Below are 16,414 nucleotides of genomic sequence, written 5' to 3' on the forward strand. Positions count from 1 at the left end.
TGAAAAACTATCATTTGAATCCCAAATGCCTGGATACTAATCCCTTTGGTGCACCTTCAATCCCAACAGAGAAACTAGGGAACGAAGACAAAGGAGGGAAACAGTTTGGATCTTGTTGTGGGTTGTTCAGTCCCATGTCAAGAAAGAGGGAAAGCTCTGTATGTGCAATTTCAATTTGCTATCTCTCTGTGGGGTTACTGCTGATGACAGGGGTGAAATGCCAAGAATTATTTCAAGAACAGTATGAAAGCCTTGAAGAAAAAGCTGTACTGTATCTTAGTCACAAGGAGGAAGGTCACGGCAAAATCTCTTGCTTTTCCCTAAATATGAGGGCTTTTGTTATACCACCTTCACACAGGCTACTACAAGGTGAGATCTACCAGGGGAAGAGACATCACAGAGGGAACACGACAAAGACAGGCTTGGTACACAGCAAGGAAGGGGACTAAAAGGGGACAGGACAGGAATAAGACTGACCTTAAGTCCTGCATTTCCAATGCACTTGGTTCATCAAAATATTTCCTTTTGTTGCCCAGGATGTTCCCTGCATCTGCTGACATCCAGGTCTAACCTTTGCACCTGTGTTTGTGTCTTCACAGTTCACAGTATCTGTGTTACCTCAGGGATAGCTTAGGGTATAAAAGGTATTTTCCAGGGATGAAGCTGCTGGTGTTCCTCTGAAACCTTTTCTGTGATCTCTGGCTGTATTGATATCGATCAGAGGGTAGTTATTTGGTGATATGGTGTTTGGGATTAATAAAGAGACAAGGTAGCATGAATATGATGGCTGTGGAAGAAAGGGGGTGATATCTCTACCTCTGGGAAGGTTTCTGAGGTGTAAGAATTAATTGGAGCAAACCTGTAAATATCTGGAGGCTCATTAGTTTTGCATAGGTCTTGCCAGAGAAGAATGTCCATGTTGCATCAAGGTCCCTCTGTCCTGGCAGTCTGTCTCCATTTGTGGCCATAAGAGGTTGCTTGCAGTAGAGTAAGGATAGGATGAGGATGTATGGCACCCACTCACCCACCAAATATTCCCCCAGCCTCCTGTTCTCTTAAGCTTTTCTTTTTTTCTTTCCACTGGAGCTGTGTGTACATCCTCACAGTTCAGAGTCGAGGGCTAGTTTCCACCTCAGCAGGAACAGCGACCGTGTGGGATTCCAATCTCCTGGTCACTTTGGAGACCCAACTCTATGCTTTTTGCTTCTTCCTCCCTATAGGGCACATGGCCCAGATGCTATGATCCTCGTGGATGGGCAGCCTCGACAAGCCAAAGGGGAGCTAGGGCTATCCCAGATGCTTCACATCGCTAGCCAGATCGCCTCTGGAATGGTGTACCTTGCCTCCCAGCACTTTGTCCATAGAGACCTGGCCACCAGGAACTGCTTGGTCGGAGCCAACCTGCTGGTGAAGATTGGAGACTTTGGGATGTCAAGAGATGTCTACAGCACTGATTACTACAGGGTAAGGCAGATCCAGCGGCAGTCTAATGCTCAGAGCAAGGGGAGACTAGGAAATGTTACAGTAAATCAGTTTTTGGAGCTCTTGGGCTCACTTGCTCGGTTATTCCCTCATTGAAACACACACACAGATGTTGATCCCTGAATCACTGTCCTTTTGAGTCCTGGGCATGCTTGTAGTTCAGACACACATGCAGATGCCTACACACAGAACTCTGTGATGGCCCAGCATACAGTTACATGCTTTGGGATGGCTCTGAAGTTATCTCATTCTTCCTTCCTTCCTATTTTTTCTCCCTCTTTTTTGAAGACATTGATAAATTAAAGGTAATCCAAAGAGATGACAAAGACTACAGGCTGTGACCTCTGGTGTTAGATTAAAGAAACATAATACAGGAACCTAGAGAAAAGGCAACTGAAAGACTGACTGATAAGTGCATAAAATATGGAAGAGGAAATAATAGGCAATTTAGGTTCGACCTCAAAACACTTTTTTCGAGCAGGGTCATAATTTAGAGAATAGAATAATTTGCCAGATGTAGGCTGCTGAGGGCCTGTCATTAAAGAAGTTCAGAAAGAAACTAGATAAAAATGCCTGGGTTTAGTGCAGAGGCTAATCCTGCACTCGTCTCTGGGGACAGACTCAATGAGTCAGGAATGCCTTTCCAGCCTTTTCTTCTGTGATTTGTGCTCACGCTGTCCCCTTGTCTTGCTCACTCCCTTTGTACCTGTCTGCACTGCCCTATCTGCCGGGATGGAAGCCTCCCTGGGGGGGACAGCGTGTTTCTCACCTTGCCTCAGCTACAGGAGAAGCTGTGATGTGTGAAGTGTTTGAAGCACACTGGAGTAGGTATTTGTTGCTGGGCCACTCACCAGCAGGGAAGGCTTTTCAGGCTAAGGAGCAGTGGTTTACAGCCTGATGCTTGAACTAAGGTTGGTTTATTTCTGATTACAACATGGATATTGGGCTTTGAGGATGATTTCTATCAGCTACCTGACCAACCATAGGGTTGACCTATGGTCTTGATCTGATTCAGAAGGTTTTCTTTATGTCATAGGCAGTTGCCAAGTGGAGTTACCGTGTTGGAGAGGAGGAAAAATGTGATCAGATTTCCGCTCAGACCTATCACCTCTCCCAGCCCAGGACACTGGCTTATCACTACATTTAATTACCAGTGAGGGAACCAGTCTTCACTGTGCAGCACAAAAGCCCATGTTGGGAAATATCTCAGTGCAGGTACTGGGCAGTGATGAGGGAAGAGAGGTGGCTACAGTCCCATCACTGCTGAAACTTCAGGAAGGAGCAAGTAGGAAAGAGAAGAGGCCAGAGGAGGATGAGAAGCCGCCCATGCGATTACCCATGTTCTTGCCTGCCCCCTTTCCTTCAGCTGTGTTAGACCTACCCCAACACCACTTGAGACAATCCCAGCTGAGCTTGTGTTTCTGCAGCACCAAGAGCTCTCTATGCAATGGGACAGTTTGCTGCTATTGCCATGTGAAAGCTGGGAGGACCCTCAGAAAGTGAGAATTGAGATGATCTCTGCAGGCCAGTTCGTTGTTGTGGAATTTTTTGTCTTCTCTGTGGTGGTGTCCTGTAGACCTCATCCTGTCTGTGCAAAACGCTTTGCTGAGGATTGCTCCATGCTATCTCGTGCACTGTCATAAGGCCTTTTAGTGAACTTTCTCTGCTAACACAAATTGCCATACGTGAACAAAGTAGTAACTAGTTATCACCTGTTTACAGAGCAAGAGCTGAGCTTCAGACCAGTAGTAATCTTTTGTTCTGAGCTGATTTTCCTTCTTCTGTTTTCACTGATTTTTGGTACTTTTAAACTCTTGATCAGTAAGTCCATGCTCTGGATGCATGGAGACTTTTTCTCTGTTACAGCACAAAAAAGAGTCCTTGCAAAATAAGGTTCTGATTGCCTGTATTTGCACTGGTGGCTTGAGGGGCAGAGGGTTTATGTGACTTGCCCAAGGCCAAAGCAAGATTCGGGAGCACAGCTAGGAAGCCCACCCAGGCCATATATTCCTCCCAGCAAAGAACAGAAGCCCAGGAGCCAAGTGTCCTTCACCCCTCCTCCAGGTACAGCCCAACCACACTCCTCCCAGCATATGAGAAGAACCCAGACAGGTTCATTTCTCAGTCTCCTTTCTCTAATCACTACCTTGTGGGACATGTTTACCAGGAGAGCACATGGAGCTGATCTCGTTATTCACCCTTCTGGTGCACTCACAGTTACGTGACAGTCTGTGTCCTTCCCTGTCCACCACTATCTCGTACCCACCTTTCCCTCTGCCTTTGCACAGCACGGCTGCATTCATTCTCTGCGAGAACTGATAGGAGTCCTGCTGTCTCTGGACTGGGAAATCTATTTGGTTTCTACATGGCAACCTGCACTTCTAAGATCCCCATGTATAAGAGTAGTCAACCCTTTGAACAGAAACCTGCTTGTAACACTAATGAAGCCACATGGGGATCATGTGAATTGACTGTATTACACTTGACTTTAACTCTGGTACAAAAAAGTATTCACTTTCTCCTGCAAATGTAGGTGAGAAAAACAATGTAGCTTCACAACAGTTGTGCATTTGTGCTCTGTCTTCCTTGTGATTTTAATGCCTAGCATCCCTTGAATGAAAACTGGCCCTTCAAGGCTCCCAAGACATTCCTTTTCAGCGCACAGACCTATCATAATATTCACCAAGGTACCCCAAGTGAGGGTTTTTGAACAGATACAGGGAGACAGCAAATGAGCCCAAGTGTGAGAACCAAACTGCTCTTAGGTCTCACCTATGGAAGGTGGAGATGTGGCTGAAGAGTTGAACTTTGAAACTCTTTGGTGACTGATCACATCCAGAACCTGCCTGGTGAAATTCCCAAGTCTGATTGTGTGTTTGTGCATAGCAAGCTCTCCCCTGTCCACAGCCTGCCATTCCCACCAGTAGGACCTGGAACAAAGTCCTCTTCAGGTGGTTTCTAGAACATATTGCTTGGTGTGTCCAAGCTGCAGCCCAGGGAGAATACTGTAATTTGTAATTTTCTGGAAACACGGTGAAGGATTCCACCTCAAAGCTGACACGAAGTGACAGGTCTGGAGCTCTTTGCAAGCAGAGTCACTTCGGTCTGCTGGGTCCCCATGTTTCTTTCTGCCCAGGCCCCATGAGCCTGGATAACCAGGCATGTGAATATGTGAGCATGTTTCAGGCTGAGGATTAGCTCCTAGCCATTTCCTTTCTTTCCCATTTTTAATCTTTTAAAACAAAGAAAGAACACCATCTGGCTCCTGCATTTGTGGGATGCAAAAGTGCTTTAACAAAGGTGAACTGCTTAACTTCCTGTTATACATTCTGATACAAAAAAACACATTTGCGTAACAAAAGCAACAGAAGCTTGTTTCCCCTCTCCTCAAGGCCCTCCATGTTCTGCCTGAAGACAGATGCGTCCTTTTCCTTGTGCATCACAGAAGGATCCCGTCAGCTGTTGCCTTTAAACCTTCTTTCAACAAGCCAGGATGGAGAGAAGATGGTTGTGGAGGTGTAGGTGGTGGGGAGAGGTGAAACAGCATCTGATTAGAAAGCGGAGGAAAGTGGAAGGACTGGGGAGACAGGGAGAAGTAGCCCAGCTTCTGTGTGAAGAATAAAGGCGGGGATGCTGAAGAAGCATTTCTGTGATGTGTTGTGTAATGTGCTGTGCAATCTTTCATGTGGGTCTCTGTGGGAAGGCAGGATGGAATATATCCATATTGGAGAGAAAAGATTTGGGCGGATTTCGTTTTCCTTGTTGTTTTCTTAAAAAAAAAAAAAAGTGTGAGTAGGTGATTTTTTTTAGGCATGACTCAGGACTGTGACAGCAGGTGGTGGGACGCTGCAGGTCAGGGTCATTCTGCCTCAGCCAAGCTGAGTGTGGCATAGAGACTTAGCAAGTCAGGCACACGGTGCCTTCCCAGTGCTGTCTGGGGAACTGGAGGCTGTCACGGTGGCTGGGGGGGTTGTCCAGAGCTGGGGGCATCACTGGGGCTGGGCTTAAGGTCCCCTAGCTGCCCTCTCACCCAGCAGACTAGGGTTTGGTTGCTCCCAGAGCCCTTCTGTGGCTCTGAACTCACCTGTGCTCCAGTGAAATCCAGACAATTTGCCTTTCATCTCCCAAAATGTGTAATTCCATTCCAAAACAAAATCATGTGGTAACTGCCCAGGGAATGGGGGAAATTTCATCATCTTTAGAAGAGACCAGTGTCTTAAACCATAGTCAACAATCCTTGATAACTTCCAAGGTAATGTCCTGACATGGGGGACATCAGCAGTGAAGACACATGTCAAGTAGAGGAAAGATTTATGCAGGCATTAAACCTCATTAGGACATCCCTCTGTTCAGATCTCCTATGTCCTACCTTTCTGGCATCCTGCCCCAAATACAGGGCTGGACTTTGAAACCTCTTAGGGATTTAGCGCCATCCTTTCCTAGAGGTCTGTCCTGAGTGTTCTCCTGGTCACAATTCCTCACACAGAGGACACCTGCTTGTCAAAAAAAAAAAAATAAAGACACATGCAGGATTTGCAAAGGGCTGTGAAAATATGTTTCTATTTCTAGCAACACAGAGCTAAACATAATAACAAAAAATGCTCCCTGTTTCTGTGTCCTCACCACTCTGGAGCATTGTTTGGATTTTGGAGAGACAAAGTTTGCAGGAAGAAGTAATATCTTTTAATAGAACATATGATATTGTTGGAGGGGGTAAAAGAATGAATTTTAGTCACAGAAGCCCCCTCTGAGCTATTTTTTTTTCTCAGTAGTATCAGTTGGTTTAATAAAAGATTAATATCTCTTCCTGTGAACCTTGACTCTCACATCCTTAGACCATCAGAACCAAAACATTTCTGCTATGACTTTGGCCTTAGGTCAGTGTTCTTTAAAACATCTAGGATCCCTCTGGCAGATGCCTCCTCCTCTGAATCATGAAGGTTTACTGTGTAAACATATTCTTTCTTCTCTCTTTAAAATGGCTAGCAAAAACCTATATTGATAATTTTCACTACCCATTGTCACGTTGCTTTCTGATGACCATCTCCCATCTAGACCGTCTCTTACTTTAGTTCTTCTCCTCCAGATTTCAAAATACTTTTCTTTCTCCGGGGTACATTCAGTTATTTTTCCAGTGAAGTTTCCCTGCAAGTAATAGATCACTGAGGTTTAGCAGCTGCCTGGGTCATGCTCCTGCGGAAGCTCATTCAACATGGTAGATAAGACTAATAGACAAACCCTACACTGAAAGTAGATTTAGCCTGACCCCCACTCTCCTACATAGAGGGTCCCTAAACTATCACACCATCATTGAATGGTGCTCTGTTCCCACCAGCTCTGAACCCTCTGCAGAGGTTTAGCTGTACTTTCCCACCAACATTTTTGTGAATCCTTGGCAGGGCCCCTTAATGCCCATGTGTATCCTTCAGCTCTACAATAATGGCTTTTTTGTCCCCTGATGCTCTCTTTGTTGCTTTGCTGTCCATCTCATGCAGCGTGTTTACAGCATGGGAGATCAATCCCAGCAGGGGGAAACTGCTGCCCAGCCCTGTTAGCACCAGGAAGGAGCCCTGCGATGGGTGTGTTAGGGCTCTGCACCATCACCTATGAAGGGGAATGTCCACAGGCAGAGGGGAAGAAAACTCCCTCAGAATTTCTATCTGGGATATGGTACTGACTCACTTTGGAGGAGAAAAAAGCTGCCACTATCAGGTTTTACAGTAGGCCTGGTGTACGCTGGCAGGAATAGTCAGCTCCGGACACCAAGTGTGCTCAGGCTCCACTCCAGTGCCGATGGGTGAGGGAAAGCAAGCTCAGTCCCTGGTTGTGCTGATGGTTGTGGGGGATCTTGTGTAGATGGTACGTGTGTGCCATGTTCAGCTTCCAACATCAGTACCATTTCCAGCACTTTAGTGCTGTGCAGATGCCAAACATCTAAGCATAGCCTTTTGTCTCTTCTACCCCTTCTCTGAGGTGAAAAATATAATGTGCTACTCTACATCTTTTCTGCTTGTGTGTTGGGAAGGTTTCATATCTGTAAATATATGTTCCACTAAGGAAAGGACTTAGAAGTGAAAAGTGCTTTACTTTACCCCTGTACTAAGTGGGATCCTGGAGAAAGTCTTGCTTTGTCATACCTACATAAGCAAGGGCAAAAAAGTCTCATAGTGACCTGGAGACCCCTGGTACAGATGGGCCAGCCAGGCAGAGCCATAGTCCTGGTATGTGCAGGAGTCCATGTCTGCTGTTGAAAGTATTACATGCCCTTCTCAGCAACTGTTTACCCCATATGTGCCATCACCCCAACCCCTGATTTGTTATTTCTTTCCTCATTTTCACTGCCATCATTCCCTCTAGATGACACCTGTATGCCCCATGAGGAGTGGACATCTCATGCCATGGTGCCTTGCAACTGCCCTGACTGGTGGTTTCGGGGCAAAAGAGCCAATTTTGCCTTAACTTCTGGTAGGGCTGGAAACAGGGGAGGTGAGGGAACCGCTCAATGTGGGTGTGTGGGTTAAGTGTATCTGTGCCTGTCCTGGTGTGTTCTGCGTGCAGGAAAAGTCAGTGTGATATTGAATGTGCTGGTCTTCGATATCTCTGTGGCTCCTATAAAAACCTCTGCAAATTGAATTCGTGGCACAGTTCCTTATCTCCTGAAAGGAAGATGTAACAGCATCATCTTGTGTTTTAGCCAGACATTTTTTCTCAATGCTTCTCCATTTCTACACTGAGGGAAAAACAAGTGTTGAGTCGTCTGTGGGGTGTTTTTTTCCCTTCCTCCTGTTTAAAACATTAAGAGCCCTTCACACAAAGCATCTCAAGTGCAGAAGAATTAATTGGGGAAATTAGGTTGTGTTGTATTTCTGGCATTTTCTCAGAAATGGTAATTGCCCTAATTCTCCACCCTGCCAAGACCTCCACCCGCACCCTGTTTCCCCCCTCCCCTTTTCCTCGCTGTCTACCTGTCTTTCTCCTGCTTGAGTTGCTGTTTTCATGCTGTTGCCATTTATTTCATTTCAGTAATGAGAGGGATGTGGCAGGTGAAGAGCTCTCACAATCTGGTGACATCTTCTTTGAAGCACAGGCACAAAAGAGCAGTTCAGTTTTGGGAAATAAAAACTCCCTGCTATGGTACTTGACCTCCACACTCACCTCTTCTCCTTCTCGGAATATGTTGCTGCTGGATTGCAAGTCATTTGGTTCGGATTTTTTGTTTAATATAGTCTCAATATTCACCCAAACACTAAGCTCCGTGCTTAACCTGTCTATGTCCCCCCCCAAACCCTCACACCCTTACTGAGAGCTAATCAAATTTATGATCTTTCAATCAAAGCTCAGCCCCATTCCCAGGCGTTTGAATTAAGGCTTTTGCTTTCTCCCAACCATTGGCCCGAGCTCCAGAGAGGTGGGAGTTCAAAGCCTTTCCATTTAACTACCTAATGGTTTTTAACTCCTGGCCTTCCAGTTGCAGAAGACATAGATGTAGCCAGATAGGAAGGAATTGTTTGTTGTTCAGTATTTCCTGACCTAAACCACCTGGTGATGTACATGGCAGATTCAGATCCAACAGAGATGCTACAGTGGGTAGTAAAGTGGTGGGACTCCTTGTCTCAGGAGATGCCAACAGTTGAGATGGGTTGAAAAAGTGATTGAACAGAACTGTAAAAGCAAAGTAATCTTTAAGGGGATATGCGACACAAAATACCTCCCCTCTTTCAGGAAATCTCTGTGCCAGTGATTGTTGAGGACTGGAAGATATTGTGGGATGTATTCTGCAGGCTCTTCAGTTTCCATACTCTCCCCTATGCATCTCTGACTGAGGTCAGGGTCCCAGCTGACTGGACTTTGGCTGTTCTTAAAAGCTGTCCAGGCTGATCTCTGCTTTCCTGTGAGCTGGGGACTGGGAGTAACCAGTCAAATGTTGGACCCAGATGAGGGGTAGTGACACCATCCCCAGGAAGTCAGAGATTCAGTTCAGTTCAGAAATATGGGATTCTTTCTCAACATAGCCAAACTAGCCAAGCCTATTCACCTCTGCTGTGAAAACTTGAAACAGCAGGTTTCCTCCAGGGATTTCAGGAGCCCTTTCCTTCAAAGAAATTTCCTTCCCATAAAACTTAACTAGGGAGGGCAGGACTTTTTTCCATTTTCAGTGTTCTCTGGGTGCAGCCAGCAGAACCAGGGAGGCACAATAAGATACTTGTGATCCCCACCCATCCTTGAGTAGTTTTTCCCTGCCTTGACTGTGAAACTGTTTGGGTTTTTTTCCCCTGTTCTAATTTGCATTGTCCAAATGTGGTTCCTGTCTACCTGCTAGAGGCTGCCTGCATGCAATGTGCTCCCTTCCTCCTGCTGTCCCCACTCTGAATATCCCATTAGCCTGAAAGCTGTGAGCTTCATGGAAAAGAGCAGAGTGCCTAGTTTTGAGCCACATAGACTCTCTCATGGTAAAAATCCATCCAAACCACATTCCTCTGTGGTGTCACCAGAAACAAGGAAGGATTTTGTACAGGGCAGGCCAGAGAAGCTGATGGTTCCTGGGTTTTGCCAAGGTGGCCTGATTTAAACTGCAGCTAGAGCAGAAGAAGGTGGAGAACCATATGCCCATGAGCTTCATTATTCTAGCCCCAGGGGGACCAGAAACAGTGTGTGTGCTCTGAGCATATGGAAATGAACTGTTCATTCTTTGGAAGGAGCACTGCTACTTACAATCAGGGGAGACTTGGATGTGTAAAACCCTCCCCTCTCACCTTATCTAGGTTGTTGGACTCATTTCCCCACTGTATCCCAGTTGGCCAGTGGCCTTTTCCTGCTTCCCACCTGCAGGACCATGATGTCAGCTCTCCTTTACCATGGGGACAGCCATGAGATCACACACATCGGTCAGGAAAGCATCCCCAAACCTCAGTACGATCAGCAAAAGAACTGGAGGCAGAGAAGTCATAATCCAGTTTAGTGGGAGCATGGATAAATTATGTCTTGCTTTGAGGCAAACTGAAGACCTCCCTAGAAAAATTAAGATGCAAATATCTTCATCATCTTCCTTAATTAAGACGTTTGCTGGGGAAGAAACCATTGCCTTTATTCCTGCATGGTCAGAGTTTCCACTGGTGTTCCCCTCCTGATCTCTGCCTTGTTTCATAGTCCTGCCTCTCTCGCAGCCACAGTGAGCTCCTCCACGCCAGCTGGATGGAGAAAGCCCCTATTTGCAAGCAGCTGTCTTTAATAAGCAGGCTGTTTAGGGCTAGGCTGTCAAAGAGAGCATGTTCAATGTACAATCAAGGGGCAATGATGCACAAAATTGCACACACACAAAAAATAGGAATCTTTTCTCCGTGTGTGTTGAGCTTTGAACGCTTAAGTGATTCCACCTCTCTCTTCCCCATCCAATTATGTGAGCAACACATGATAAAATTGCTAAAGGAATTAGTGAGGGAAATCTTTACACTGCCTAATCAATATTGTTCTGCTCAGTACAAGACATCTCCCCTGCTCTGGCCTCAGTCATGTTCTTATTTGCCCTCTGAAAACACAATTTCACCTTCTCACTATTTGGGCTGTGGTGACCAAGAGGAAAACCAGCAGCCTGTCTGTTGAAAAGGTTTGTAAATAGTTACAGAGTTTCTTCCTTGCATTTAAAAAAAAAAAAAAAAAAAAAAAAAAAAAAGAGCCCTGCCAAAACCATGTTTCAGGGTTTTAAAGAGGCTTGCTGTGCAGGCCAAAAATACCTTTCATCTCTTTCAATTGCATGGCCTTACAGAAATGGCCAGCAACCTTATAGCAAAGACACTGGATGACAATTTTTCTGAGCATCACTGAGGCAAGACGCCAGATTTTATGGGCCACTAGACTGATCCAATATAGCAAATCCTGTGTTCCACTGTGGATTCTGAGACCAAATTATCAATTAATGTGAAGCATTAAAAAATCCAAATCCCTTTTAGTTCCCTGCAGTCATTAGTGACAAGATACAATATCTATAGCTCAATGCTTTGCCAGCATCCCCTGGCAGCAAGGCAGAAACTCCACTCCCATTTTTTTGACTACATACAAGGAAAACATATGAGATCAGTGGTTTTTACAGTCAGATTCGTCTGCCTCTTCATATTTACTTAGATAGAGGAATAAATCAGGTTTGGGTTACTCTCTGTGTTAGCTATTTGTTATTGGAATAAATGCATGGTAATAGATCTGACAGAGGAAGATGTTTCTCTTTCAGCTCCGTGTTTGAGGTAGAATTTGCTTTGTTCTGCACTATATTATATTGATGGTTTTTTTCCACTGCTGGATGACTTCATTTGCTCTGCTTCTTTCCAGTGTCCATACCTCTGCCACAGCTGGCTTTATGATGCAGCTTTATGCGATAGATCCCTCTTTTCTTTTTCCCCAACTGTAACATTGTAATGGAGAGGCAATTTAAACAACCATCATGAAACAATTTTCCAAGCCTTTCCGCCACCCATTTCCTACCTCAACTTTTTGGGAAGGGAGGTGAGTCAGTCAGTCATGGGGCAATTCCCTAAGCAGAATGAGCTGTGGGCTACATTTAGCAGCTCAGTTTTCACCCCTGGTGCAGGGTGGGAAGGCATCCAGAGTGATGACTAGCTGAACACACCCTGAGACCGTATTTTTGGTATTCCCTGGGCAGCTGTCAGCCTGAGCTCCTAAATAGCACAGCTAGAAGTCTCCCCCCAGACCACTGAGCTCACCAACTGCCCTTTTGTCTTGGGATTTTGTCTCCTTTTTGTCCCAGTGGGAACATGAACACCTTACTAGAAAGTCAGCAGACCTTATGCTTGTCATTCACTCCTAATTTACACACTGATATCCCTACCCCTTCTCCTCCCTCCCATTCCCCAAACCTTTCCTGCTTTGATACACAGGAAAATGTAGTGCTGTGTTTTCTGCTCCACCATTTTGCTTCCCTTATTCCTTCCTAAGGTTCAGCTTTGCAAGTGCTGGCAGGTTTGTGGGTGATCAGAAGCAGACATTTTTAATTCCTCCCCCAACCTGAGACAGGGGACAAAGACTTTTGGGGAAATGTAGGGTGATGTACCAGCTGCTTCACTGGGACATTTGGCCAATGATGCCCTTAACTCTGGCTAACCTGAGCTTGCTTGAGTGAAGACATCAGGCCTGGGTCTTGTTCTGCTGGAAGAGGCAGATGGGTCCCTGCACCATGCCCAGGAGAGCTGGCGATGGGCAAGGAGCAGGATGCTTGAGTACCAGAAACAGAGAAACCACTCAAGCCTCCTAAAACTTCTCTTGTCTGGAGAGGGACTCTGGGTCCCCCAATGGATGTGGCTTCACAGTCCGAGGAGAAGTTTCAGGAGACCAAGCCCCTCTTGACTCTTGGCCAGCTGGTCCTCCCTCTGCACTGGTGCAGGTGATGGTGTGGGGTGCGACTGGTGGTGACCAGGGCCAGAGGGTCTCACCTGCCCGGTACCCTCTCAGCAAGGGTCGTGCAGTGTTGGGGTGTTGCAGCCAGTGAAAGACGTACGGTTCGGTTAAAGACATACCCTTTCCCTTCTTGTCCCCTTGCTTCATCCCCCCCATCCCTCCCTCCCTCTCTCACCCTTCCCTTCTCTTTTGTTTGTCTCCTTCCCTTGTTTTCACCCATTCACTGTCAGGAAGGGCCGCGTCCGAAGGGCCAGTTCAGCGCAGCGTGGCAGCGACAGAGACTGGCACCACCGGCAGCTGCAACAGTGAGTGGATCTCGACCCCTGGGGCAGCTGAAACGGGGGACTGGTGCTGCTTGAGCATGAAATGACACGTGGGGTTGAGCGGCTTTGGGACTAGGCCGGGTCTAGTGCGTTTGGCAGCAAAGGGGCTCTCGTGTGTGATGGGAACTGCACATGTCTCTACTATAGCAACTCTCCGGGGCTTGTCTGTATGGTGAGACAATAAGGAATGAATGCAGAGATCCTCAGTGCAATCTTCCTCCATGGGTGTTTAGGCTGTGTCTGCTCTAGTGGACAGCGTGGGCTGTCCTCTGGCTCTGATGGCAGCAGGCGCAGCATGGTTTGTCTCCGCGCAGCTAAACCACTCCCTGCCTCCAAGCAGGGTGGCATTTGCGCTGCTCACTGGGGACTGTCCCTGGCTTGTGTTGTCCTCTCAACAGTTGTTTAGACACTGTCAAATTGGCGTGGACTAAAATCAGACCATTGGAACAGTTGGATTGTCACATGCCAGCTCTGATGCCTTTTGTTTGCTAGTGTAGACACAGCCCTGGTGTCTGACCGGTTGGGTGCTTGCAGCTTCAATTGAGTGGATGTCAACCATCACTGCCCGCTGCTGCTCCCAACCCTTGCCTGGAGGAGCAGCAGTGAGGGATTGGTGTGAGTTTGATGCTCTGACAGTGCAAAGGAGTTTGGGTTTGCCAGGGTGGTGGCTGATGGGAGCTGTGTGAGCCAGCTGATGGGTGGTAACACCTCTGTTCACCCTGCCCTCCCTCCCACAGAGGCCAACCATCATCCTATTGTTCTCGCTGCTTGCTGGAGCCTCTTCATAGGGATGCTCAGCCCAGTGGGTCCCCAGCTGTCACAGCATCCCAGAAACCACCACCAGCAAGCTGCAAGGCTGCTGGAGGTGAGCTTGAAGAAGCCTGTGAGAGGGGCAAACACTGAACTTGATTGTCCTGTGCAGTTTTATTGCTTGCACACAAGGAAGTGCTCTGTTGATCCAGAAAGTTGGGGAGCCTTTGCTTGAGTCTGTTTTGGAAGGGGATGGAGCTAATCCACCAAAAGACACTGTCTGCAGAGCAGTTATGACCCCTCAGAAGTTAAGGCAGGAAAGTGATGGCTTCCACACTTTATTTCTCAATAACTTCCCTGTGCCAGCAAGCCCAGAGAGATGGGCATAACTATTTGCAAAGTATCTGTGACAAATTACTGGGGTCCGATTACTCAAACCTCCCTGTGACAGTGCTAGGGGAGGTGTATGCTCCTGGCCAGGTGATGAAGGACTTAGCTGTCCCACTGCCCAGCCTCTTCCTAGCATCACCAGCACTCCTCCAGCCCCAGTAGTGACTGGGATTAAGCGAATGCCTACACGGTGTTAAGCAGCTGAGTGGATCTTGCAAAGCCCTCCCGGGATCTGTGACGGAGCAGGGCTCTGGCAGTTCTTGACTGCTGCCAGAATCACACGGGAGCGTGAGTTTAGATATCACTGATTTTACAGGGGATATGTCAGCGGATAAGAAGATGTGCCACTGAAAGGTGATTTTGTTACGTTTATGCCTTTCTGAGCCAAAATTGAATTGTGGGGTGTGGATGGGAATTTAGTTCTAAACACTGATGTAATTTTGTATCCTCAGCCCTGAAGGCGTTTTTTAAAAAATTATTTTCCCCCGTGCCCTGACGCCATTTTTTTCCCTATCAATATGTCCTTGTGACAGAACAAATACTGGAGTTGACCTTTGCAATGTGACATAATAATATGTGACTTCTTTATAGCTCTTTTCATCCAAAATGCTTGGCACACTATGAATTTGATCCTGCAACCACTTACCACTGGGCTTAGCACTCACTGCTCCAAGCAATCCCTGGGAAGCCAGAGGAGCACTCACACGCAGAAGTGCTATACCTGGTATTATTTGCAGGATCAGGCCCTGAAGAAATGTAGCATGTGTCTGTGAATAGCCACATTTTGGAAAGAAAAAGCCTTGACCTCTCATTTATGATTTTTATTCACTATCAGAGTGCCATGCCCAGAAATAACACGACAGTGTCCCCTTGGTTAAAATGTCATGGCAGGTAATGCTTGGGTCATATTTATAGCTATCATCTATAATACTGTTGCTTCTTTTTATTATTTTTTTCCCAGCCCTGGAAGCATGCTAATTAATAAATTCCCTTGGCTTATCCTGCACCATTTGATCCTGCAGAAATTGCAGCATTTTATCTTATTAGCAAGTAGGAATTAAAGAATTAAAACTACTCAGGGGGAAAAAGGAACATAACTGCTTTCCCTGTGCATCCCTTCTGAAACAAACTTGCACTGTGCCTTCAGAAACCCTAAGCTCAGTCCTCTCGGGTTGACAGAGGATGGGAATCTCAGACCAGTGAAAATCTCAGACCAGGGCTGAAAAATACTTTCTGTTATTCCTGTTATGAAAGGGAAAACCCAGTTAGGTGTGTGGAGAAGAAGACTCCAGCAGTGAGATCCCAGGTTTAGACTGAGCAGCAGATCCCTTCCATGCTACCAATGTCCTCTGCCACCATAGGAAATTCCATTAGTCCTTCCGTGCCTCAGTTTCCTATTGATGAAAGATAATCCCTGCTCATCTTCAGTGAGGAGATTCACATGAAAAAGATTGCAAGGGACATGGTGATTATGGTGTTGGGAGACAGGTAAGTACCTTAGAAATACATAGGGAACCTGTAAGCTGAGACATTTGTGGTACTGGTTCAAGGAGCATGAATTTTGGAAGTCCTCCATAGCTGGAAAATGCAGAGGGAGGCAGGTAGGATCCTTGTGTCCACCTCTGCTTGTATGTTCAGGATGGGCAGAATCAGGCAAAAGAGACCTGCTCCATGTTCTTGGTGTTGGGAAGTGGTTAAATCTAGGGATGGAGACCCACTAGCCATCCTCAGGTATCTACATGCTTTGATGTTGTTTGCAGTCAGTAGAGCACTGCATCCCCCCCTGCCCTTAAAGAATAAATTCATTAGGAGTGGAAAGGGCTGGAAGGGATTCCCTGGATCATCGAATCTAATCCCCTGTTGCATCAATCACATCAGATTTATCCTTTTCATAATCAAGCAACACTATTAAATGTGCTCCTAAGGGAAGACAGTCCCAGAATCTCATTGCTTTAACTCGTTGATGCTTCTAATTTCCAGTCTATGCTTAGTCATTGCCCGTTTGTTAAACAGCAGGTACCTGGCACAGAAGCAAGAAATTTAACACAGTTTTCTTAAAATAACCA

At 46.4% G+C, this 16,414-nt stretch overlaps 1 protein-coding gene across 4 annotated transcripts in view; it reads left to right on the forward strand.

The window, feature by feature from the left end:
- Window positions 1-16,414, forward strand: part of NTRK3 (neurotrophic receptor tyrosine kinase 3) — a 215,758-nt gene that overhangs the window by 181,472 nt on the left and 17,872 nt on the right. For 2 of the 4 annotated variants that reach the window (XM_074917205.1, XM_074917206.1), the window contains one exon: window positions 1,221-1,464. In XM_074917205.1, coding sequence (XP_074773306.1) covers window positions 1,221-1,464 — 244 coding nt within the window. Of the gene's footprint in view, window positions 1-1,220; window positions 1,465-11,641; window positions 11,648-13,115; window positions 13,191-16,414 lie in introns of all 4 variants that reach the window. The other 2 variants (XM_074917204.1, XM_074917203.1) reach the window with 2 other exon arrangements.

This window comes from Athene noctua, chromosome 13 (genome assembly GCF_965140245.1).
Source record: "Athene noctua chromosome 13, bAthNoc1.hap1.1, whole genome shotgun sequence".
Lineage (NCBI taxonomy): Eukaryota > Metazoa > Chordata > Aves > Strigiformes > Strigidae > Athene > Athene noctua.